General features: G+C 35.4%; 1 protein-coding gene across 3 annotated transcripts in view; it reads right to left on the reverse strand.

Moving 5' to 3' along the window:
- Positions 1-2378: 2378 nt before the first annotated feature.
- Positions 2379-26522, reverse strand: part of LOC123555914 (basic immunoglobulin-like variable motif-containing protein) — a 29602-nt gene continuing 5458 nt past the window's right edge. For 2 of the 3 annotated variants that reach the window (XM_053548191.1, XM_053548192.1), the window contains exons 2-10: positions 25448-25791; positions 21070-21772; positions 18710-18805; positions 18245-18349; positions 17671-17898; positions 16411-16488; positions 12688-12784; positions 10743-11005; positions 2379-6504 (exon numbers count right to left, since the gene is read on the reverse strand). In XM_053548191.1, coding sequence (XP_053404166.1) covers positions 6414-6504; positions 10743-11005; positions 12688-12784; positions 16411-16488; positions 17671-17898; positions 18245-18349; positions 18710-18805; positions 21070-21772; positions 25448-25751 — 1965 coding nt within the window. In that variant the 5' untranslated portion in view covers positions 25752-25791 and the 3' untranslated portion in view covers positions 2379-6413. Of the gene's footprint in view, positions 6505-10742; positions 11006-12687; positions 12785-16410; positions 16489-17670; positions 17899-18244; positions 18350-18709; positions 18806-21069; positions 21773-22907; positions 23093-25447; positions 25792-26522 lie in introns of those variants that run through there. The other variant, XM_053548193.1, reaches the window with a different exon arrangement.

Below are 26522 nucleotides of genomic sequence, written 5' to 3' on the forward strand. Positions count from 1 at the left end.
TTTATCATTTGAAGGGATGTTTACTGAAAATTTACTGACTGAATAGCGAATGCTGGTAAGCAGAATCACTTGCTGCCAGCAGGCTAAAGGTTAATGAAACTTGGTCAGAATATTGACCTTGATGATCTTTAGGTCAAGTTCAAATCTGGGTCAGGTGGGGTCAAAAACTAGGTCACCAGGTCAAATCAAAAGAAAAACTAGATAACACTAGAGGCCATATTTATGACTGTATCTTCATGAAACTTGGTCAGAATATTAACCTTGATGATCTTTAGGTAAAGTTCGAATCTGGGTCACCAGGTCAAATCAAAAGAAAAACTAGATAACACTAGAGGCCACATTTATGACTGTATCTTCATGAAACTTGGTCAGAATATTAACCTTGATGATCTTTAGGTAAAGTTCGAATCTGGGTCATGTGGAATGTGACCTACTGACCTACTTTTTTGTGTTTTAAGATACAGCCTTGAAATTTTGATGACATGTACAGTTTTGCACACCAATCTTTAAACTGACTTCAATGACCATGAATGTGACCTACTGACCTACTTTCTTCAGGTGCGCGATCCAGAGCCTTCAGGGCCCGCTTGTTTTTTGTTGGGTTTAACGTCGCACCCACACAATTATAGGTAATATGGCGACTTTCCAGCTTTGAAGGTGGAGGAAAATCCCAGGTGACACTCTGTGCATTATTTCATCATGAGCGGGCACCTGGGTAGAACCACCAACCTTCCACAAGTCAGCTGGATGACTTCCTCACATGTAGAATTCAACGCCCCAAGTGAGGCCTGAATCCACATCTGTGAGGGGTAAGTGATTTAAGTCAGTAACCTTAACCACTTGTCCAGAGGCCCCTTAAGACATGGATGCCCTGCTATATCTGGATCCACCTATTCTGTAACAGTTTTTTTTCAAAGAACTTCATTTTTGTAATACCATGTAATAAAGGAATTTTACAAGTGGATCTCGCTTCTGAATTACTTAGTACTGGTGGGGTTTTACCCATTTCAGTCATTTTTCGGCCATTAAAAATGATCCAAATTATAATGACACCCATTTATTAATGTGTTCCTAAGAAATTTGCAGAACATCTAGAGTTTCTTAGCTTAAAGTTTTAGCAACAAACAGGTACAACTTGTTTAACAATACAACACAACTTAACTTTCTTGGTCCAATTATTTGAATATTATTACAGGAAGTGAAGTTCATTCATGTTACCAATTTTGTGCATAAAGCATATAAAGTTAAAATCAATTCAATTGTCTTCAGTTAGAAAAGATAATCTCAATTTTTTAACTAAAATGTGTCTGCAGGACACAGGGTGTGCCCCCACTGGTACATTTGTCACAAATAAGGGGCAATAATTCAAATGTTTGCAGTCTTAAGGGGGTATAGCCTCAACAAACATTTTATATAAAGGATTCATTATTCTAGGCCTTATACTATTTGAGCTAGGAGCATCAAAAACAAAACAAGTATGCCCACAGGCAGAATGTCAAGTCCGCCAGCTGTCATGTGTGACCTTGACCTTGGACCTAGGGACCCGGTTCTTGCGCATGACACTCTCTCATAATGATGGACATTCATGTCAAGTTGCATCAAAATCCCACCATGCATGAAGAAGAAATGCTCCGGACAAACTTCAATTTGACCTTCAAACGCCAACTGTGACCTTGACCTTTGAGATAGGAACATGGGATTTGTGCATGACATGCCTTCTCATTGAGGTCAACATTCATGCCAAATATAAACAAGATTGGTCTATGCATGTCAAAGCTATAGTCCAGACAAAATCGGACGGATGGATGCATGCACATACACCGGAAGTGCCAACTACATCGAGCTTACCGCAAGCGGGCTCGACAAAAATCACTATTTTGGCTATTTCAAGGGCTGTAACTCTGTAATTAGCACTAAAATCTCAAGAAGAATTCAATGCCAAGTATGAAAGTTCATATCATGATTAAAACTCACGCAAGATTTCATCAGTTTACATGAAATACTTTTTGAGCTAAGCACGTCAGAAGCTGAAGATGTGCATTTTTGACTAATTGCAGGGGCCATAACTCTGAAAATAGGGGCGGAGCCAGAGCAAAAATTGGAGGTGGGCAAGTTCATAATTATGATAAAGACTCTTGCATGGTTTCATCAATTTATATCAAATACTTTTTGAGCTAGGCACGTCACAAACTTTTTTTGGATGGAAGTATGGGCTAGACCAAATCTATAGGCCCCCTCCAGTGGTGGGGGCACAAAAACAATACCATAATTTAGGAAAGAACTGGATATAGATTTGGTGAATCAAATATCAGCTTTTTAAATAGTATTAGAATAAATATGTATTAATTTGGACAGCAAAATAAACAAAACTACAATAGTAAATTTTATAGTTTATTGCATAGTATATAATGTAATAATAAAATAATTTTAGTTAATGTAAAATATATAGTATACCTTTACCATTCAATAAATAAAATAAATACGGATATCACTTAAACAAATAATACACTTCTATGTGAAAAAAATGGTAAAATTTTATAATGCAAAAGCTTTCTTTATGGACGGAAAAACATAAAACTGAAAATTTACCATACCTTACAAATTAAAATCATAAAACAAAATAAGATATAACAATAAAAGGAGAACCCACAATAAATAGGACCGATAACTTAGAAATACGTATATAATGAATGTAAAGATAATTAATACATCAACAAAACAAACAAGAAAGATTATTAATTAGCTGCATTACATGAACACAAGGTATAAAACAAGAATTTAACAACCAAATTAATTAATGGGACTTTTATTAAAACTAAACCTGAAATAATGTAGACTTTTCTATAATTAACCAATACCATTTTCGGAAAATGAAATCACATAATTGCCAAAAAAAACCTACACAACATCTCTGCACTTTAAGGTAACAAATACATGCTAAAGTGGCAGAAGTGTTATGCACATAGATAAAGAAGCATTTGAAACAGTTTCTTTATAACCTTCCGACGCATAAAAAGCTCAAGGAAAGCAAAGAAACCAGATTTTAAAAAAAATCATTATTAAAAATCAAATTTCCTGCAGAGCAAGGAAAACTGTATGTATGGTGCCCTTGGATTAAATGTGTAATGTAATGAACATAACTTTTCATATTCAAAAACAAACTCGAGCTACCATTTAAACAAGAGCTCGTCGAACACGAAATGCCCCCCTTGATGCATTCAGTAATTGCACAAGGAACAGAAATTATTTGCTCACTGTAAACAAAAATTCTACTGTTCTGGTTCAATTTGACATTGACCTTTGACCTATTGACCTCAAAATCAGCAGGGGTCATCTGCTGGTCATGATCAATCTCCCTATTAAGTTTAGTTATCCTTGCCCAAACGTTCTCAAGGTATCGTCCGGAAAGGGTTTAACTGTTCCAGGTCAATGTGACCTTGACCTTTAGCTGACAGACCTCAAAATCTATAGGGGCCATCTACAGGTCATGACCAACCTCCCTATCATGTTTCATGACCCTAGGCCCAAGCGTTCTCAAGTTATTGTCTGGAAATGGTTTAAATGTTCCGGGTCACTGTAACCTTGACCTTTGACCTCATCTGCTGGTCATGATGAACCTCTCTATCATCTTTCATGACCCTTGGACAAGCATTCCCAAGTTATCGTCAGAAACCGTTTAACTGTTCCTGGCCAATCTGACCTTGAACTTTGACCAAATGACCTCAAAATCAATAGGGGTCATCTGCTGGACATGATCAATCTCCCTATCAATTTTCCTGATCCTAGACCCAAGCGTTTTTGAGTTATCGCCCGGAAACCGTTTTACTCTTCCTGGTCACTGTGACCTTGACCTTTAACCTACTGACCTCAAAATCAATTGGGGTCATCTGCCTGTCATGATCAACTTTCACGATCCTAGGCCAAAGCAATCTTGAGTTATCATCCGGAAACCTTTTAACTGTTCCGGGTCACTGTGACCTTGAACTGTGACATACTGACCTCAAAATCAACAGGGGTCATCTGCTGGTCATGACTAACCTCCCTATCAACGTTCATGATCCTAGGCCCAAGTGTTCTTGAGTTATCATCCGGAAACCGTTTAACTGGTCAGGGTCACTGTGACCTTGACCTTTGACATACAGATCTCAAAATCAATAGGGGTCATCTGCAGGTGATGACCAACCTTCTATCAACTTTCATGATCCTAGGCCTAAGCGTTCTTGAGTTATCATCCGGAAACGGATTGGTCTACATAATTATAGACCGACCGACCGACATCTGCAAAACAATATACCCCTCTTCTTCGAAGGGGGGCATAATAATCGATAATAAGAGCTTAAATCTACATTTTTAAAGTGCATGGCTCCAGATTTAAGTCACATTTGTCGATATTTAGAAAACACTTTCATTAGTGAGTAAATGCAACAAAAAGAAATTTTAAAGTGATTCTGAACATTTTAGAAAGTTTATATCGAAAAAATCACTAATTATCAACAGATAATCAACAGAATAAGTAAAAAACTTCAGAAAGGCTATTGAAATTTATTAATACAAATTAAGGCATGTAGCTTTTCTTTAGATCAAACATATCGAGATATATACTTAAAAAATAATGGTTTATCATTTCTGATAATTGTAATCTGTTTAAAAAAATAAATTCCGATATTTATCTGGAGGCATGCCCCTCTATTAAGAGACTATGCTGTGATATGTCTGCATAAATTTTAGGCCACTTTAGTACAATGATATGCACTGAATCATCTCAAACTGGTTACTATGTACAGTCTGTGGACAAACAACTTCTCATCAACATGATGTATGAAATCAAGTGACTCCAATTTACGTCCTTCTGTGTTGAAGGGGCGAAATAATTCGAAACAATTACTTTTTTCCAATTTTACTTGACTAATATTTAAAGTCTTTAAAATGCAAACAATTATAACTGATTTCAAACACCCAAAAAGTTTCGCAGAGAACAAAGTTTAGAATGTTTTCTGTCAAACAAGGACAACAGAAATATATCATTTTGTTTCTAAAGCACTTACAGACGAGAAATTATTTCATTTTCTTATAGTCAATAAACCAAGCTGTCGCTTGCTTAATAGTCTGACTTACCATTGTTCAGATGTAAATGAATTTAATCACTAACAGTTACGAGGACCGTGATTATTTTCATTCAAACATGCCTGTAGAAATATATATCGTGTTCAAAATTTTGCTGAACTACATTCATCAGTGTTGTAATGAACTGAACATTATTAGACAATTTGATTCTGTAACTAACATCATTAACAGTCATTCACTGGTCTCAAAATGATATATCTGATTTCCTTCTGTTTGAAACTGAAACTGATTAATTTGTTTAAATGCCTATTTCTATGCAATGACATATTCAATGGTGTTGTATATTTAATTTAATAAACCTTAAAAATATAAATGATGACATGTAAAAACTCACAAAAATTTAAAGACTAACACCAGTCCTGCTGTTATGGCATATAAAACAATTATCAAAAAATTTAAAACAATACAATGAAGTCTCTAAAATACAGTGTCTTAAGATTTTTTTTTATTTACTTTTGCATCATTCTAACGGCAGTTCATTCCACAGTTTTGAACCAACAGACTAAGTACAGAAACATCTATCATTAAATGTTTTGCACTTGAAGTAAATTTATGTCAAATCTAAAAAAAATCTGTCCACAGAATATAAGTTTAGGAAATGTCCTAAAGAAACAATAAATCCACAGTGATTTAGTTACTGAATAAAATCATTGTTTAGAATTCAGATGCAAAAGAATTATATCACAAGGGCACAACTCGAGTGATGACATAATATGCATCTGTATGACAATGATTTTATTATAGAGAAAATCAAAATGCAAGCATGTACATTTTTGACAAAATGCTTTACTGATGCTGGTAAATATTTTAAATGTCAAGCTGTGAAACCACGTTTCTCAGTCTGTAAAATGAAGTCACTTGCTCAAGCGCAATCATATATTTACATAGGATCAATATAAATATATTGAGCATGTACAACCAAAAAGTTGTAAATTTCTATTGTTTTCAAGAATTTTACAATTTTTAAGCGAACAAGCTTATTTATCATCCTTAAGCTTGTCTACATCATCTTTGACAATTTTCCCCTAACGATCTAATGATTATTAGGTAGAAGTATGCAAATCTTAAACCAAACTATGTACACATAAACCTTACATGTACATTTCCACAATTAAACCTTAAAGCAAATTATGTACAGCAAATATAGTGTACATAATACCTTAATTAAAACTTTATACTTTATTACAGAATGTTTATTTCAGTCTGTAGTGGAATGTATTTTGAAGCCAGAAACCACCCAGCAAATGTTTATTCAAGATTTCCCAATATTTCCTTGGCTGGTTCCCAGTTTACAGAAGGGCACTGACTTCAGAACTAGTTGTACTGTCATCACACATCCCTTCATCATCCTCATCATCTTCCGGTGCAAAAAGTTCATACCTGAAATCATAAAGAAACAAGTAGTTCATAACTGGTGTCCATGCATGATGGAAACACAAAGTTCATAACTGAAATCATGAAAGAAACAGAAGTTCATAACTGAAGTCATGATAGAAACACAAATTTTATATTTGAAATCATGACGGAACCACGTATCATCAGTTTCATTATAAGCAGCACAAAGCATTTCCTCATAATTGATGTACATTTTATTTTGTCTTTGAACAACAGCTCATCATCACAAGCATGATTTTAAAAAAAAAAAAATCATTATTATCAGCAACAGTAGCAAAGAGATTTTCATTACCTACAGAAGTTTCAGATTCTCCATTACCTGTACCTACTCATTACCATCAACATCATGGTTGAAACCTGTCAACCTTTCATAATCACTTGTACTCTAAGTCAATCATCAACATACTTCTTGTTTGATGCACGTAGCACCAGCATAAAAAATCATCATCATTATAAGCATCATCATCATCATTTATGTTTGCAGCCTTGAATACTGGTATGTTTATCACCATCATCATTTCTGTTTCTATCATTGAATACTGGTATGCTTATCTTCATCATCATTTTGTCTGTAGCATTCAATACTGGTATGTTTATCATTATCATCATTTCTGTTTGTAGCATTGAATACTGGTATGTTTATCATCATCATCATTTTTGTGTGCAGATTCAATACTGTATGTTTATCATAATCATCATTTTTGTTTGTAGCATTCAATACTGGTATGTTTATCATCAACATCATTTCTGTTTCTATCACTGAATACTGGTATGCTTATCATCATCATCATTTTGTCTGTAGCATTCAATACTGGTATGTTTATCACTATCATCATTTCTGTTTGTAGCATTGAATACTGGTATGTTTATCATCATCATTATAAACATCATCAACATCATTTTTGTTTGTAGCATTGAATACTGGTATGTTTATCATCATCATCATCATTTCTGTTTGTAGCATTGAATACTGATATGTTTATCATCATCATCATTTCTGTTTGTAGCATTGAATACTGATATGTTTATCATCATCATTATAAACATCATCAACATCATTTTTGTTTGTAGCATTGAATACTGGTATGTTTATCATAATCATCATTTCTGTTTGCAGCATTGAATACTGGTACGTTTATCATAATTTTTGTTTGCAGCATTGAGTACTGGTATGTTTATCACCATCAGCATTTCTGTTTGTATCATTGAATACTGTATGTTTATCATCAACATCATTTTTGTTTGTAGCATTCAATACTGATATGTTTATCATTATCATCATTTCTGTTTGCAGCATTTAGTACTGGTATGTTTATCATCATCATCATTTTTGTGTGTATCATTGAATACTGTATGTTTATCAAAATCATCATTTTTGTTTGTAGCATTCAATACTGGTATGTTTATCATAATCATCATTTTTGCTTGAAGCATTGAATACTGATTAAGGTTTAGGAGTACGTCTTCAAAACACAGAAATATCTGATAAACGGACAACTCCTTACCATCAATCTACCTGACCATTACATGTTCTGCCATACTCTCCTATACAACAGATACTTAAAATATTCTCAACAAGAGTGCAAGAATGTCACAATATACGCCCGTCACAGCAAATTTCTTTACTCTAGCACCTGTATTTGCAAATGAAATTTTAACTTTGTGGTTGTTTAGTAATAACTAAGTGTTTTGTTTTTCTAAGTCCACAAAAAAAACTCCTTACCAGGTAGAGATACCTTAAAATACACCTAAAATTGGAAAGTAACATCTATGTTGTACCACAGATAAGTGGTCTTGGTTTTTCCCTACGGTCAATTATAAAAAAGTTACAATATAAGTTATTTATAGTAACAACTAAGGGAAGTTAATCTTAAAAAAAAAAAAAATAAATAAAAAAATTGTAAGTCCTCACAAAAATCTTTACCAGGTAGAGACTGGTCAAAATAAACCTCAAAATTGGATGTAGCATGCATATTGTACTACAGAAAAGTGGTCTCGATTTTTCCCTATGACTAGTAATGAAAAAGTTACAATATAAGCTATTTATAGTAACAACAAAGGGAAGTAATTCGAAAGAAGAGAACTGCGCATGACACTTCGTCTTATGTGGTGTATAATTGTGTCAAGTTACATCAAAATCCCTCCATGCATGAAGAAGAAATGCTTCGGACAAAGTCATTCTTGTATCTGACCTTTGGCCTCTAAGTGTGACCTTGACCTTAGACCTAGGGACCTGGTTCTTGCGCATGACACTACGTCTCGTGGTGGTGAACATTTGTGCCAAGTTATATCAAAATCCCTCTATGCATGAAGAAGACATGCTCCGGACAAGGTTTTCATTCTTGTATCCTTTGACCTCTAAGTGTGACCTTGACCTTAGACCTAGAGACCTGGTTCTTGCGCATGACACTCCGCCTCATGGTGGTGAACATTTGTGCAAAGTTATATCAAAATCCCTCTATGCATGAAGAAGAAATGCGCCGGACAAAGTTTTCATTCTTGTATCCTTTGACCTCTAAGTGTGACCTTGACCTTAGACCTAGGGACCTGGTTCTTGCGCATGACACTCCTTCTCATGATGATGAACAATTGTTCCAACTTTCATCAAAATCCCTCTATGCATGAAGAAGATATGCTCCAGACAAAGTCATTCTTGAATTTGACCTTTGACCTCTAAGTGTGACCTTGACCTTAGACCTAGGGACCTGGTTCTTGCGCATGACACTTCGTCTCATGATGGTGAACAACTGTGCCAAGTTTCATCAAAATCCCTTCATGCATGTAGAAGATATGCTCCGGACAAGGTCTGTGGACGCCGCCCGCCCGCCCGCCCGCCAACCCGCCCGCCAGGGGCGTTCCCATAATACGTCCCGTTTTTCAAACGGGCGTATAAAAAGTTGTTCCCCTTTAAAATTGAATAACATTTGTACAGAAATAAAAATAAACAATTGCTGAAAACTATGTTCAACCTAGTTATGTGAAATTTCAACACTGGGACATTACTGCAAATGCATCAATACGAAGATATGTAACAGTTCTTTGAAAATGGTGTGTTTTTAAAGGCGCTAAACTGTCCGAAAGTGTGGCCCCGTTTTCCGGAATTTAATGTATATATCAGTAAACTGACAGTTGTTGTGTAGAGTTATATACATGTTTTATATGCTGTTCAATTTTCATGTGAAACAACCTTTTCTTTCTATGATTTGGTGTTGTTTTAATTTTTTTCTCAAAATGTAAGGCTAAGTCTTAAGTACATCATCATCATTATAAACATTATCATCATTCTTGTTTGTAGCATAAACTATGCATCTGCACTAAAAACATAAAGTTTTAAGTAGCATACAGATAATAGGGGTGACTATTGAGGCCAATTTTGACTATTGCAATACTATTGATATTGCTGAAAAACTATTGCGATACTATTCTATTGCAGGTTACTATTGCAATACTATTGCAATCGTTATCGGCCACCATGTTTTATACAACTGACATAATTTGTTACAGTGTGTAAGACACAGCACTGTTTATAATTGCTGTTAATACACATTGAGATATTTGTATAACTGAAATGGACAGAAATGAATCTAACATTAAATATTTTTAACATGTTTTTTCTATTTCTTGCCTTCCTTGGCTATAAAACAATAAATAAAACTATGCAAAGTATACTCAAATCAGCCATTTTGTTGTGAATGTCAACATGTTTAATAACCCAAAGCATTGAAAAAGACGAAAATTGACGGATCGGACTAAGGTGTACCAGCACTAAATGAAAGGCCCTACCGAAGAGTTTGCTATATCATACAAGAAGCCTACTTTCTCCATGTCCACAGTACATTTTCTCATTTTAGATTAACAGGTTATTTAAATATATTTAATCAAAGTTTCTAAGAAACAAAAGTTATTAATTACCTCCCAGATTTCCCAGTCATTTGTGGCAGTTTGATTCCGTGAGGGTAATTATTGTAATGGAGACGTAAACATTTTCTGAGGCGCAAATGAAAGCTGGCTCTGTTTCTTGGTTTATAAATTATTTCTGTATTTACAAAAATTTCAAAACTATCGAAACTATCGATTGTTATTGGATCGTGATTTTTCTATCGATGCATACTATCGGGACACTCAGTATCGCAATGCATCGATATTTCGATCTATCGTTACACCCTTAACAGATCATGAACAAAAATGCTATATAAAATAAAACAGAATTATCTGATGTTTACCTGGCCTCAATCTCTGGATGTCTGTGCACATCTCTTTCCTCTACTGGACTGGCAGGACTCGTTGGAGATTTTCTCACCGGACTAACAGTTCTTTCTACTCTAACATGGTTGTGAATCCTCCCTGGGCTGTGTCCACGAGACTCGTGCCCACACCTTCCAGAGGGACTGAGAGTTCGGCTGGACAACACTGGTATGTTGGTTCTCCTCGTGTTCATAAATGGACTTCTCTGGAATGCCATGATGCAGTGCAGGTTCCCTCCAGTCTAATAAAACAAAAACGTAATTTTTATACTCTCCGTTATAATCTGTCTAGGTAACTGGATATGTAGTTTTTAGTCTTCAGGTCTCTGTGATATTAACAATTGTCACAACTTCAGCAACCAACAGTTGCAGGTTATATGCATATATTTGAAAGTCGGTATTTCAAATTCCAAGGGACCAAGCGTATTACTTCGATATAACCGAAATTCGACTAAAATTGATATTTTGTGCACATGTTTTCGGGATGTGACTTGAAAATGTCTTCAGGATAGCAGGAATTTGAGAGTGAGTTTGAGATACCAAGTTTCAACTGTATAACATATGAGCCACGCCATGAGAAAACCAACATAGTGGATTTGCCTACAGCATGGATCCAGACCAACCTGCGCATCCGTGCAGTCTGGTCAGGATCCATGCTGTTCGCTAACAGTTTCTCTAATTGCAATAGGCTTTGAAAGCGAACAACATGGGTCCTGACCAGACTGCGCGGATGCGCAGGCTGGTCTGGATCCATGCTGGTAACAAACCCACTATGTTGGTTTTCTCATGGCGCAGCTCATATATATTGGCATGATTGCTGACTCTTCTTTCTCTAGCATGTATCTGGTGTATTGCAAACTTGCAATAATAGCTAACAGAATTGTCATCATTAAACAAGACAGCTATAAATGCTCTACATTTCTCTCCTCAAAGCTGGACTGAACAATTATGGTAGTCTCATAAGGAACATTCCTGTGAAATTCTTTTGAACTCTGACCAGTGGACTTCCAGAAGATTCTAAGTTTCCATATAGCCATATAGAGAAAAGTAGCAAAAGCCCTGGTGGCCAAGTTTTTAGACAAATGTCAAATTAATTTTAAGGGCTTTGGTACAGGATCACCCAAGGACCACTGCTGTAAAATTATTTTAAAATCATGCCAGAGGTTTCAGAGGGGACGATTTTCAAAGTTTTCCAAACAGCAATATAGGGAAAACTAGCCCCGCCCCTGGGAGGCCATGTTTTCATAGAGACCACCTAAGAAACATTTCTGTGAAATTATTCGTAGATCGGGCCAGTAGTTTCCAAGAAGATTTTGAAGTGTTTCCTTTTTATTGCCATGGCAACCAGAATTCGGCATGGACAACCTACATTTGAAGGAATCTGGAATGGAACCACCAAAGGAAAATTCCTGTGAAGTTTGATTGAAACTTGCTTGGTGGTTTAGTAGATGTTCATTACAGAAATTATGGACACTGGACATCCAATAATCCTAAAATCTCATAATGAGCACATTGTACTCAGGTGAGCTAAAAAGGTCTTTGTTTGCTATCTTCATAGCCTAATCTGTCAAGCTGAGTAAGAAGGTAGGTAACTCCAGTTTTTTTTTTTAACATAGAATTTGTCCTTTTTCTTGCACTTTATTTTATTCATGAAAAAAAAGTTGTACCTCAAGTGGCCAATTAAATTTTTTCAGAAAGATTTTTTGTTTGTGCTTAAAGTAAGGAGACATCAAACAAACCTAGCTGTAATTTTGGTCCTCAATACTGCTATACTGCTTCAAACCTAAAACTGCCCATTTTCTCATTGTGTATGTTCAGATATATCATGTAGAAGACCATCAAATACTTATATTACCATCTTAGTCATATTTCCCAGTTTCCCATTTCGTTCTGCCAATATAAGGAAAAGGGATAATTTACATACCTTTTTGGTATTCCTCTTCTGCAAACCTTTATCAAGCCTACGGATATCCAAGTACTCGGGACTTTGGCAGTTTAAATCAGTTACTATATCTTCCCATCTGAAAATGAACATTTTTTATTGTTATATATACCTTCAAATTTTCATCAAAAGTTCACCATTTTAAGTAATATTTATCTAAAATTTATAGCCTGTTTTGGCTGATACAACAGAAGAAATAGGTAGCTGTATATAATAAGAGACTCATTCAAGCAGTACCTTAATTTGCAATGATGTATTCGGCTCTAGTGGATTTTTCCAGGCAAGATCACACTCGGCACAATGGCCTCATGGGATCTGGCCCAGCAAATCCACTCGAGCCAAATACAACATAGCTGATCAAGGTACTGTTATAGTAACCCTGTTGTTTTGAAAGACGTCACATCATTTGAAAGCAATGATAAGTGTCAAACTTTAAAACTGAGCTATTAGGTCAAATATATTTTTTTTCAAAAAGAAGAGTTCACAATATCATAAATGTCATCATTCTTATTGTATGAGAACATGAAGGTAATCCATACATTTTTTTATCTTTAAAGTTAATATCCTGCTTAAACTTGAAAACTAGATATTACATTATATCCCAACATCTGAAGTCTCCATGGCCTAGTGGTTAAGGCCCCTATTCAGCTTTCTAATCACTTGCCCCCCGACTTTGGTTTCCCTCCCCACTCCGACTGTCGTTATGAGGCATCTATTGAGCTGAATTGCAGAAGGTTGGTGAGCATGGATCTACCCAGGAAAGGGTGCACAGACGTACCAGAATAATGCACAGAGGGGCACCAGGGGATCACCACCATCATTAAAAGCTGGCAGGTCATCATAAAGCCTGAACTGTGTCCGCTTTATTTAGAACTCCAAAAACCAAAAAAACAGGACCATGATGGTCCTGAATCGCTCACCTCTTCCCACATGACCCAGTTTTGAGTATGACGTCGTTTTTTCTATTATTTGACATAGTGACCTAGTTTTTGAGCTCATGTGACCCAGTTTTGAACTTGACCTAGATATTATCAAGATAAAAATTCTGACCAATTTTCAAGAAGATCCGTTGAAAAATATGGTCTCTAGAGAGGTCACAAGGTTTTTCTATTATTTGACCTATTGATCTAGTTTTCGAAGGTACGTGACCCTGTTTTGAATTTTACCTAGATATCATCAAGGTGAACATTGTCACTAATTTTCATGAAGATCTCATGAAAAATATGGCCTCTAGAGAGGTCACAAGGTTTTTCTATTTTTATACCTACTGGCCTAGGTTTTGACCGCACGTGACCCAGTTTCGAAACTGACCTAGATATCATCAAGGTGAACATTCAGATCAATTTTCATGAAGATCCATTGAAAAATATGGCCTCTAGAGAGGTCAAAAGATTTTAATAATTTTAAACCTACTGACCTAGTTTTTGACCGCAGTTGACCCAGTTTCAAATCTGACCTAGATATCATCAAGATGAACATTCAGACCAACTTTCATACAGATCCCATGAAAAGTATGGCCTCTAGAGAGGTCACAAGGTTTTTTTATTATCTGACCTACTGACCTAGTTTTATAAGGCACGTGACCCAGTTTCAAACTTGACCTAGATATCATCAAGGTGAACCATCTGACCAATTTTTATGGAGATCCATTCACAAGTATGGCCTCTAGAGAGGTCACAAGGTTTTTCTATTTTTAGACCTACTGACCTAGTTTTTGACATGACCCTGTTTCGATCTTGACCTAGATATCATCAAGATGAACATTCAGACCAACTTTCATACAGATCCCATGAAAAATGTGGCCTTTAGAGAGGTCACAAGGTTTTTCTATTATTTGACATACTGACCTAGTTTTTGATGGCACGTGACCCAGTTTCGAACTTGACCTATATATTATCAAGCTGAACGTTCTGACCAATTTTCATGAAGATCCTGTGAAATATATGGCCTCTAGAGAGGTCACAAGGTTTTTCTATTTTTAGACCTACTGACCTAGTTTTTGACGGCACGTGACCCAGTTTCGAACTTAACCTTGATATCATCAAGGTGAATATTCTGACCAAATTTCATAAAGATCTTGTGAAATATATGGTCTCTAGAGAGGTCACAAGGTTTTTCTATTTTTAGACCTACTGACCTAATTTATGAAGGCACGTGACCCAGTTTCGAACATGACCTAGATATCATCAAGATGAACATTCTGACCAACTTTCATAAAGATCCCATGAAAAATGTGACCTCTAGAGTGGTCACAAGCAAAAGTTTACGGACGCACGCACGCACGGACAACGGACACCGCGCGATCACAAAAGCTCACCTTGTCACTTTGTGACAGGTGAGCTAAAAACACAATAAAATGAAAATTTCAGAAATACCGAATCTGTAAAATTGGAAAATTATTAATCTACAGATTAACTTTTAGCCTGCTGGTGGCAAATGATTCTGCTTTACTATTTAGTTACATATTAATAAATTTACAATGAACACTTCTAATAAGAGATGGTACTGCCAAAATTGAATGACAGACCAGTCCATGTTAAAAATTTAGCAGGGTAAAGGTTAAGGTAAAAGCAGCATTATCTTTTTACTGCAAGACTAAAACACATAGTACAGCCCTTACATGTAATATATACAGTTCAAAGAACCAAAGTTTTTCTTTCATTACTAACCAGTCCACTCTCGTTTTACATACTAACAAAGAAAAATACTCCTGTTTTAAAGGTGGATAATCAGATTTTAGCTAAGTAACGGATTTGTTTTAAACTTTAACATCTGATCACTTACACTCATTTATGTTCAGTTAGCGCTTAATACAAGTTAGGTTTTCACTGGTGATATTTTTAATAATTGGTTTTCCTATTGCAGTTGCCCAACCAAGATCGAGTTATTTTATCATAAGTATAAATGTGATAAACATACTTTACCTAAGAAAATGTATAACTAACTGATATATTGTATTATATTCGTAAAATAATTGCATTACCAATTACATATATAGATTGAATTCATTAGAAATGCAAGTTTGAAAAATTATTATTACCTCCCTTTGCCTATCTTGGTTGCGCAACCAAGATAGAATGGAAAAAAATGAAATTCAAAAGCTACATGCATTTTAAAACCCACCTTTTGATTCAGATTGTTAAATATTTGGTATATCTATCCAATGCGGATGTAAAACTCAGAATTATATGGAAATAAAAAGAAATACCAAGCATTTTAAATATTTTCATATTAAAGGGAAGTAACTACAAATTTTTATGAAAATCAATAAAGTATACATTTCTAACAGAGATCTAACTCCAAGTAATGGGTATTTTTGTTTCTTAAATAAATCTCTAACAGAATATACAAAAAGTAAAAAATGTCACTAAATTTTGCTTAAATGTGATTGACCACCTTTAAGCAAATGACATAAATCTTGAGACATGCCCCTTTAACCATTACCCTGCTAAATTTCTAAAATTGACTGGTCCATCATTCAATTTGGACATTACCATTTATTATTTGAACGGGTGTTCTCTGAAAAATTACTGACTGAATAGTAAGCTGTGCAGACCATGATCAGCCTGCATGATGTGCAGGTTGATTTTCTTCTGCACTGGTTGCAAAGGCAGAATCACTTGCCGCCTGCAAGCTAAAGACTAAGTAGTTGTTAAATTTTACTGTGCATTATATATCTTTTATGTAATATTTATATTAATTTACCTTTTACAATGAACACTGGGATGTTTACGACTAGGATCTCCAATTAATATCCAGGTATCAGCATTATCTGCTGGACCACTGAAATGAGATAATCTTTTCTTTATTGCCTATTAACACCTTAAATGTCTTAAATGGCCCATTAGGCTCTATTTCATCGTCCATCATCTCCCAATCAGAGGTAACAGGAATATGATTTTGTACACTGTGACCTGACCTTGACCCACTGATCCTTAAGCAAAAAGGATCATATACTAACCAATGTAAGCAAAAGTGTTCCCCAGTTACTGGCTGTTAACTGTTTTCAATCTAATTATCAAGGTGACCTTATACATGTACTTTGACCTACAGACCAGAAAAAAAAAACCATAAGGGTCACATACTGATAAACAGCAGTCATTTTTTTAATTCTGATGACAGTAAACCAAAGAGTTCTTTAGTTATTAAGTGAACATCATTTTCAATTTGAGTCACTTTGACCTTGACATTTGACCTACTAACCAACAAAACAATAGGGGCTATTTAGACAGCAGGCAATCATCTTAAGAAGTCTGATGACTGACCTTGACCTTTGACCTATATGACCCCAGAAAAATAATGGTCAATTACTGACCACAGACAATCATCCTATGAAGTTTGGTGGCTGTAGGCTTATGCATTCTCTAGTTCCTGATCAGAAACCAAAAGGTTTACCAACGGACAGATGTGTCAACTGACTAACAGACAGACAGCAAGCAAAACAATGTACTCCTCTTCAAAGCACCCTCTTCCACAAAGAGGGCCATACTAAATTATTATAAAATGTCAATCCATCATATTTGATATAAGCACTTGCTGGAAATATGTTGAAGTAACTATGTTATTTTTATGAAAACTTGTAAACCAGTGTGCTATGTTTAGCAGGTCTAAACTAAATGTGAAAAGACACAGAGGTCTGAGTTTTCATACAGTAATTTAGAGAAAACTAGCACTGCCCAGTAACTGGTTTTATTTAAAAATTCATCAAGACTTAATCTGCCGGAGTGTCATTTGTGTGTAATTATTTTTAAATGGCCAGCAGCTTCAAAGAAGATTTTCTAAGGATCCCATATAGCCATATAGAGAAAATTAGTCCCTCATCCCCAAGGTAAAGTTTATCTTGCAAAATAAAGCCTCAATTCATGGAAATCTCTTGTTAAAGATTAATTTAAGTGGCTCAAACAGTAAGCAATATCAAATTCCCTATAGCCTTTATGTAGATGTATCAAGTGATTTCAAACTTACCTATAAGCTTGTGTAGGAGACTGAGGCACATCTTCAAACCCTATAGGACAGAAATAATGGTTCTGGCAGTGGTAGATGTATGTGGTATTTGGATCATTCAGCCCCTTCTTTACAGTTGCTAGGGCATCCTCGGCTGTCACGCCTACTGTTTTATTTTTACCATGTGGTTTGTACACATACAGGCACCTACCTCTCACCTTATAATGGTCATTCAAATGTCGAAACCATCTGTAATATATTGATCAATCAAATGCAAAAAAAAGTCTGATTTTTCGAAAGGCAATATTCAATAAAATAATGCCAAAATATAGAACTTAAGATTTGTAATGATCATTTGGGGCAAAAAAAATCACGAAATCAAGTAATCTGTAATCAATTTAGTCTGTATAATATTGTGTTTATGCACATACTTTCAATTACACACCTTACTGTACCAGCTGGTACAGACAAAGGGAAATCAGCGTTTGTTCTCTTGGCATAAACTTTGCTGACAACTCGCTGCAACCGTTTACTGTAAAATTAGTTTTTTCTTCTTTCTTGAAAAACTAGAATCTGAAAATCTGAAAACATATACCTCATCAGTGTAGCATTCCCAGTAAATGGTCCAAATCTGATGTCACTGAATGGTGGTTTAAATGTCAATGTAGTCAAAGCTTCCTCCTGGGTGATTGGATGTAAACTGAAAAACAGTTCATTGAACATCTAGAAAATATATGAATATCTAGGGAAAATACATTTATGTAGCAACATTTTTAACTTTTAAGTTTAGGTAAGCATGTTTTCACATGATACATATAAAAACATTAAGAAACTGGTCAACTCTGCAGTATCTGGTTAGCAGTTAAGCATAATATGAGTAATTGAAAATAGTTTTTTAAAACATATATTAAATGGTTCTAATCTCTGCAAGCTAAGTCAGCACAAGCAAGTCAACGTTAAAGCTGATTAGCAAGTTGCCCTGTGAGCAACATAATCTGAAAATCTAAAGTCATACACTGACTTAAAGAAAAGAAAAAATCAAAAGAACTAAAGTTCTTACTTGCCGTGTCCCAGTGTACTAAACAAATAGTTCCAGCAGGACACTAGAGAAGATATTCCACAGGATGTCTTGTACTGGGGTCTACTCATGCAATACCTTAAATAAAGAGAGCTTATGCTTGAATTAAGGTACAAAATAAAGCTTCCAATAACACTGAAACAGGAATTTCTGTATTCAAATCAGATCAATGACATCTTTATCATATATCCAAGTAATCTAAACATTACTCAACAAAAAACTCAAGGTGAGGTACCATGGTAACAGCCTTGTTTTTTTACAACAGTCAGTTGTTCCACGGGGAAAAACCAACTGACCATTACCCCAGTACTTAAAAATAACAAATGCAAATAAACCCTTCAACATCAATTTTTTCCCCAATTTTAGAAACCATGAAAGCGTCAGTTAAAGGTTAAGAACAAACTTTGACATTTTTTAACAAGACTGGTTTCTGATATTTTACATATTTTGCTTGTTCTAAATACTGGATGTGTGTCCATTTGTCATTGGTGCCCCTACTTACTGTCTGCACTGTGTGCTCATAATTATTATTATGTTTCTTGTTATTAATTGAAAATTAAGTAAACTTTGAGGAGGAGGAAGGACACATTGAGAGCATCTAATAGGAGGTGGGGAAGGAGAGAAGGGCACATCCCAAACAGAGCCCCAGGTTCTCACAATGAACCACATTCTTATAAATGCTTCATGACTTTAGGTCATTTGCTGCACAAACTTTTAGGTCTATAATGCACATTTTTGACTTAAAACTTTTAGGTCCTTAATGCATATTTCTGACTAAGACATGGGCCATAACCCTGGACTTGCTGAGTGAAATCCAAAACATAACCTCTGATGCTGAATAATATTCCTATATGGTTTGATAGTTATAAATCAAACACAGGTCCTTTATGCATATTCTTGACAAAGTCAAGGGCCATAAATCTGATCCAAAACAAAAGCCCATTTAAAAAACTTTACATGCTGCATAAAAATTGATCCTATGATGTTTGATGACTCTGGGTCATATACTTTTTCAGATATACACAACATAAATTCAGACAGATGGACATCCAGTTGGACAGAGGAAAGGTACGGACAAAGGCAATTAATTAATTCTAAGCAGGGTTCAAATTTAGACAAGCATACAAGCTAAATGCTAGTGGAATTTGAGAATACCTAGTGGGCTTGGAATGTACTAGCTAATTTCAGCTAGTCAATAATATACCAAGCAAATGTCTTCAAAGCTTGAATAAAGTTTGTACTGCAGCAAGGTATACATTTTTCTGCATGAAAGGAAAGTTATCATTTATGTTTATAAATGATATTTGATTGTTCAACAGAACTCTGATATAATGCATGATTGCAGCTTGCATCAAGTTAAAATGGAAGGATTTGACTTTAGCTTGTAAGTGGATGAAAATGGCACTAGCTATTTTAAGGTAATAGAATTTTTTTGTGACTGGCTGTTAACAGAGATATCAGTAGGTTTTGGACAGTAAAATATTAGTAAAGTATTAAATATTATTGTTTAACATTAGCCGGTATCTTTTCATTTTAGCTAGTGAACAACAAGAGCTGTCAGTGGACAGCGCGCTCGACTATTCTCAGTGCTTGATAGTATAATATAAGCTATGAGTAAAACTTCAACATTACAATAAGCATATTCTAAGTCAAAAAGGGGCCATAATTCAGTCAAAATGCTTGATAGAGTTGCCTCCTCCTTTTTACATACTGGGGTCATGATGGTAAACAAGTATGCAAAATATGAAAGCAATATCTCAATGGACTTTGAAAATATTTGGGGTGGTACGCAAACTTAAACATTTATTCTAAGTTGAAAAGGGGCCATAATTCAGTCAAAATGCTTGATAGAGTTGCCTCCTCCTTTTTCCAGACTGGGGTCATGATGGTAAACAATTATGCAAAATATGAAAGCAATATCTCAATGGACTTTGAAAATATTTGGGGTGGTACGCAAACTTTAACATTTATTCTAAGTCGAAAAGGGGCCATAATTCAGTCAAAATGCTTGATAGAGTTGCCTCCTCCTTTTTACAGACTGGGGTCATAATGGTAAACAAGTATGCAAAATATCAAAGCAATATCTCAATGGACTTTGAAAATATTTGGGATGGTATGCAAACTTTAACATTTGTGTGACGCTAACGCTCACGCCGGGGCGAGTAGGATAGCTCCCCTATTCTTCGAATAGTCGAGCTAAAAAGGGCACTAGCTACTTTTAGCTAGTAGAAAATGTTGCTAAATTTGACCCCTGCTAAGTACCATCTCCCCTCTGAAAAAGAATAATATATGTAACCAAAATTCTCATACAATTCTTATTTTACAGAATTTGCCAAACTTACCATCTTTTCAAATCAAGAACTTTTCTTTGTGCAATCTGATTTGCTGAAACCATAACCTTTGGAGGAACGTATCTCTCCCCACAGCCTTGTGTTCTAGCTCGCTTCAAAGCCTGCAACCTTTTGCTAGGTTTACTGGACCCAGATGTACCAGCGGTAATATCAATATCCCATGATGCACCAGCTTTTCCAGAGTTTGTTGCTTCTGTTGCTAATGGTGACTCATCTTCACTACTACTATCACCTGGCAAGAATTTCTTAATTTCTGGAATTTTTTCATTTAAATTCAGATCTAAATTATTTGGTCTGTCATCATCACTTTTTAAAGATAAACTATGCAACCTCTCGGCTTTGTCTTCATTAATAGTGTTTTCAGCATCGGTCATTTCCCATGTCACTTTTTTAAGGCGATCTTTTGTTGCACTTTTGAAAGATTCAACTCCTTCTGTGACATTTTCTCCAGTATTTCTAAGAGCTTGTAACACATCAGTCTCTTGATCACTTAGTTCACTTAGCTTGTCACCAATGTGGTCAAGCTCTTTGCCTTTGTTATCATCTTTCAAAGATGCCTCGTTAGAAACTAATTCTTCTTTGACATCACCATCAGCATCTTTTTCAGAATTTGCATCCTGTGTGTTAGCATCTATGTCTGATTTGTTCTCTTCAAGAGGAACTTTCTTATACACTCCTGTCCCTCTCCAGTAACCTGCAACATCAAAGCCAATTTCATGTTACATCATTTTCAACACTTTTTCAGTAATATATACCCCTAGCATTGTTAACTTTCCCAGAAATTATGGATACATTACTGTTTAAGTATTTTCTAATTATATGCAATGGATTTACCTTATACTTTTTGCTATTTTGTTAGTATACTTAACACTTGACCTAATTTACCAGCTATACCAAACAGTAAAAGCTGAATTACCAAAATTATACAATATGTCAGGTCTTCTGTGAAATGTTTATGACCACTTATGTTGTCATTATCTAAAATTCACTTTTACACTTGAACAATACTGATTTGTCACATTCAAGAGGTCTCAAGCTAATGCCAAGCTATGAAAACAATTTCTTTATCAACTTTCAAAGTGTTGTAAATCTTTTTTTGTAGTTTCATACTGGGATCATAAGGTCAAACAGCAAGGTTTGGGACAAAACACTTTTCTAAAAATTGAAGAGCTTTATATGTCCTGCTAATAAATTGCACACAGTACTTATAATGAAGACCATATTAATTTCATCTAATTGATATAGTCCTACCATTCACCAAGCATGTTAGCCTTTAACAAGAATGATATCAACATTGTATGACACAAGTACCCTGAAAATGATTAAAAGAATAATAAATATTGTCCTAAACAGAGACATAACTTCAGAAAAAAATAATTGCACATGAAAGTCCCAAAAGCATGCGCATGTCCACTTCATGTTGATGATGTATACCAAGTTTCATTTCAATTTGATGGAAACTGTGGAAAAAGTTGAGTAAACAATGGTTCAAAATATAAAGAATGGGCATAACTTGAACTACATGATTGTGCCTCCCCTCCCCCGACACCCACTCTTGTTACTGTACATGCTTTCATGACTCTACGTGAAGGGCCATAACTCTGGTCTAGCTGAGTGAAATCCAAAAATGCACCATCAAATGCTACATAACAATCCTATAATGTTTTATGACTCTAAGTCAAGAACAATTTGAGATACATGGGACACAACTTTTTTGGGGCCTCTAGAGTGTAAACAAGAAACTTGTTGATGGCAGATGACAGATACAATAGCTCACCTTCAGGATTTTGCACACAGAGGATCTACAAATGCATAAATTTTTTACTTACTTGGCCAAACATACTTGAACATGTTTGAGATGTAAACAACAAAAGTTAAATTCCAAAAATATTGAAAAACACTATCTCCTTTCATCTATCAATTTTTCAACAAGAATTTGTAAGCTGAGAAAGTGAGTCATGATTCGCAGCAGAATTACAAGTCAGCCTGAAGCTCCTTGTAGGAAAATATATAACAATCTGATACTACAAGATGTACTACAGTTCATATAAAAAGTTTTTAAGCCTTTCTTACTGTATAGAAAAATTCTGAAATTGTCATATTCGTTTAGTTTATTTTGATTTTTTTTGCCAGTTACTTATGCAAGTATCATTGTACTAGTATTATCTGATAAGGGCTCTTAAATTGTCGGGTGGTCAGCAAATGAAAACCTTTTTAATCATGAGCTACTTGTAAAACATGTAAGCCTCTCCCCCACCCCCCTCCCCATGATGACCTGTCCCATTTTTAGTCCCTAGATCATTATGACCTTGCCCTTTGACCTACTAACCCCAACACAGTAAAGGCTCATCTACTGACCACAGCAAATCATCCTATATGAAGTTTGTGGACTGTGGGCCAAAGTGTTCTTTAGCAAATGAGCTGAAACTGTCTTCAGTGTCAAAGTCAATGTGACCTTGACCCTGGATTTACCGATCCAAAAATCACCAGAGTTCAACAGCTGATCACATGAAGTTTGATTATATAAGGCATTAGGCCAAAGGGTTAGTAAGATATTGAGCGGAAACCATTTTCTGTCTCAATGCCATTGTGTCCTTGACCTTTGACCTACTGATAACAAAAGGGGTCATTTCAGTGACTACAGGTAAGCATTGTGAGACAAAGGAATCACTAGCCAATGAAAACAAGACTTTCAAAACCTTGTGTCACAATTAATATGCATGATGAGTAAGTGCTTCTACCTTTAAAGGCTTACGGCAAATCCATTGTCTTTTGAACAAGTAAAGGTGAAATGTTTAATTTTTGGCTGTCTTCATTGAAACAAGACTATTATTATTATTATCATATAATCCTGCATTATTATTATCATGAAAACTGAGACCCGAGTAGCACAAATGCAATTGGGACAGAACTGGAAAAAGGAACAATTTTTTTATAGGTTAGATGGAATAGACATTTTTCCCCCTAAACGACATTTGTGCACAATCATGCAGTTATGTTATAGGCTAGTCCTGCCCCATAACCGGTACACCTATCTTAGTCTATAATCTGCATTACTTGTATATAGCTGTCTATTAGAATGTCAACTAAGCTGTACAAACAGTCCAGAATGTCAACTAAGCTGTACTGTGAGTGAAACAGCCCAGAATGTCAAATAAGCTGTACAAGCGGCCTTGCTGAACTACTTTTGGACAGGCTATGCATCATCCTTTTTTAAAATCAGCTAATAAAAACAAAATATAACAATTTATGATATATGGACAATTAAATCATCCTGTGAAACACATTTGTGTAGCAGTATAGATCTATAACTTTGTCACTTTCAATACATGCAACAGCTGCTACAACAACAACAAATTCCTCAGATATAGACTTTATAATACAGTCCCAGATATTGATCGATGGAGCTCCACCATTTCTTTAATCTTATATTTGAGCCGTGCCATGGGAAAACCAGCATAGTGGGTATGCGACCAGCATGGATCCAGACCAGCCTGCGCATCCGCGCAGTCTGGTCAGGATCCATGCTGTTCGCTAACAGTTTCTCTAATTCCAATAGGCTTTAAAAGCGAACAGCATGGATCCTGACCAGACTGGGTGGATGCGCAGGCTGGTCTGGATCCATGCTGGTCGCACACCCACTATGTTGGTTTTCCCATGGCATGGCTCATTTGACATGTAGCCAGCTGTTTCCAGAATATTAAGTAAGAGTATCAAGGTAAATTAATACCCAATATCCTGATTGTGAAACCAGTACTTTTTTTCAAGACATAAAATAATGTACATTCATTAAGGCAGATTTTTATCATTATGATTTGAATTCTAAATGTTGTTATATTAGTAAAAATATTAACAATTTCACTAGCCAATTTATTTGCACTTACACTGGATCATTCTATTGTAAAATATTTGTCTATTCAAGTATAGGAAAAATTATTAAAATCCCCCATCCCTACTTCTTATGTATGCTGGTGACTTGCTTAAGCTCAGTAACATTCATTTCTTTTTGCCATTGCATTACATGACTTTCAGTTCATTGTATTAAGCTGTGAAATAAGGCATTGCACACACTACTGTCCCTAATACTAAAATAATAGCAAAGACAACTGCTGATAAAAAATACTGACATACACATGATTTCAATTGCATCTGTGTTTTTGCTTTCTCTCTACTTTTTTGCGGAGTGAATTCTACATTCAATCAGAAAGAAAAACTTCAAAACTCATCTACAAACCCATAATTAAAGTCACTAGCCATTGCTGTGGAAATAAACGGTCTGAAAAGGGTGGCCCAAAGGTCAAACAACTATAATACAAATTTTGTTCAACCACTTTACACAGACCATTTTAAGTTCAATATAATAATGTACCTTCTGTTTGATCCAGCGACTTCACTCTGTGACACACATCTTGAAGCTTTCCTTGCCTAACAGTTTCAAGGATCTCTAGAATAACATGTATATCGGATACAGGAAGAACAACTTCATCCACTGAAGTACCTTCATTACCTCCCCTGAATGTATGATTTGAACTTTCTTGTGTAGCATCGTTTATTGCTTTACTGTCTACATGGCCATGTTGTGCTGAACTTGTTTCTTCTGACTTGTGTCTATAGTTATCTCCCCTATGTGAGTAGTATGATACTGGTAAGACCTTTCCTAGGATGTTCCCCATGACAAATCCAGTGATGTATTGTCAGATATATCTTATAAACCTGTAAACAAGAGAGAGAATAAAACAAACTGTACTGCAACAAAACTGAAACTAAACACTAGAGGAAATAAGATGGAACAAGAGCTATCACTATAGGTGATTATAACCTCCAGACAATGCTTTGATTCAGGGATCAAATTTAGCGGTCGCTAACTCGCGAAATTTGAGTAAGAAAAAAAATGCAAGTAGAAAATCATGGCTCTTGAATATTTTCGCAATCACGTTAAAAAATCGGGGAATTCACTCAAACTGTCCTTTTCTCTTTAAAAACTCTTTTGGGGCAGTTAATTTACCGATAATCATGTGACTGCCTGTAGACGCTTGTCGCTTTATACAAAAGTAATTATCGGATATCTAAGTTAGCGTCTAGGCAATATTTGTTTTCATTTTGGTCTGAAATTTGCAAAGTTCTGCGGAAATGGAGAGGAAAATAACATGTTTCTTGGTGCAAAAAGGCCCAAAAACACCAAAAATGCTAGCAACACTAGAAGTGACCTGAGAAAAACTTCAATGTCCAGCCAAAAGTCCAAAGAATCATTGAGTATTTTGATTTGTATTGTACTTTCAAAACCAAAAGTCCCCGGCCTGTCCGGACCGTGAACTTTTATATTTAGCACGTAAACAGCTTTTAAATAATTGCTAGTAGAACCCATCATTTGCTAGTTGAACAAGAGCCATGTTAGACATGGCCAATCCCCCCGCCAGGCATATTATAATTGAAGGCTAAAGTTC

Source organism: Mercenaria mercenaria, chromosome 7 (assembly GCF_021730395.1).
Source record: "Mercenaria mercenaria strain notata chromosome 7, MADL_Memer_1, whole genome shotgun sequence".
In the NCBI taxonomy this organism is placed as follows: Eukaryota; Metazoa; Mollusca; class Bivalvia; order Venerida; family Veneridae; genus Mercenaria; species Mercenaria mercenaria.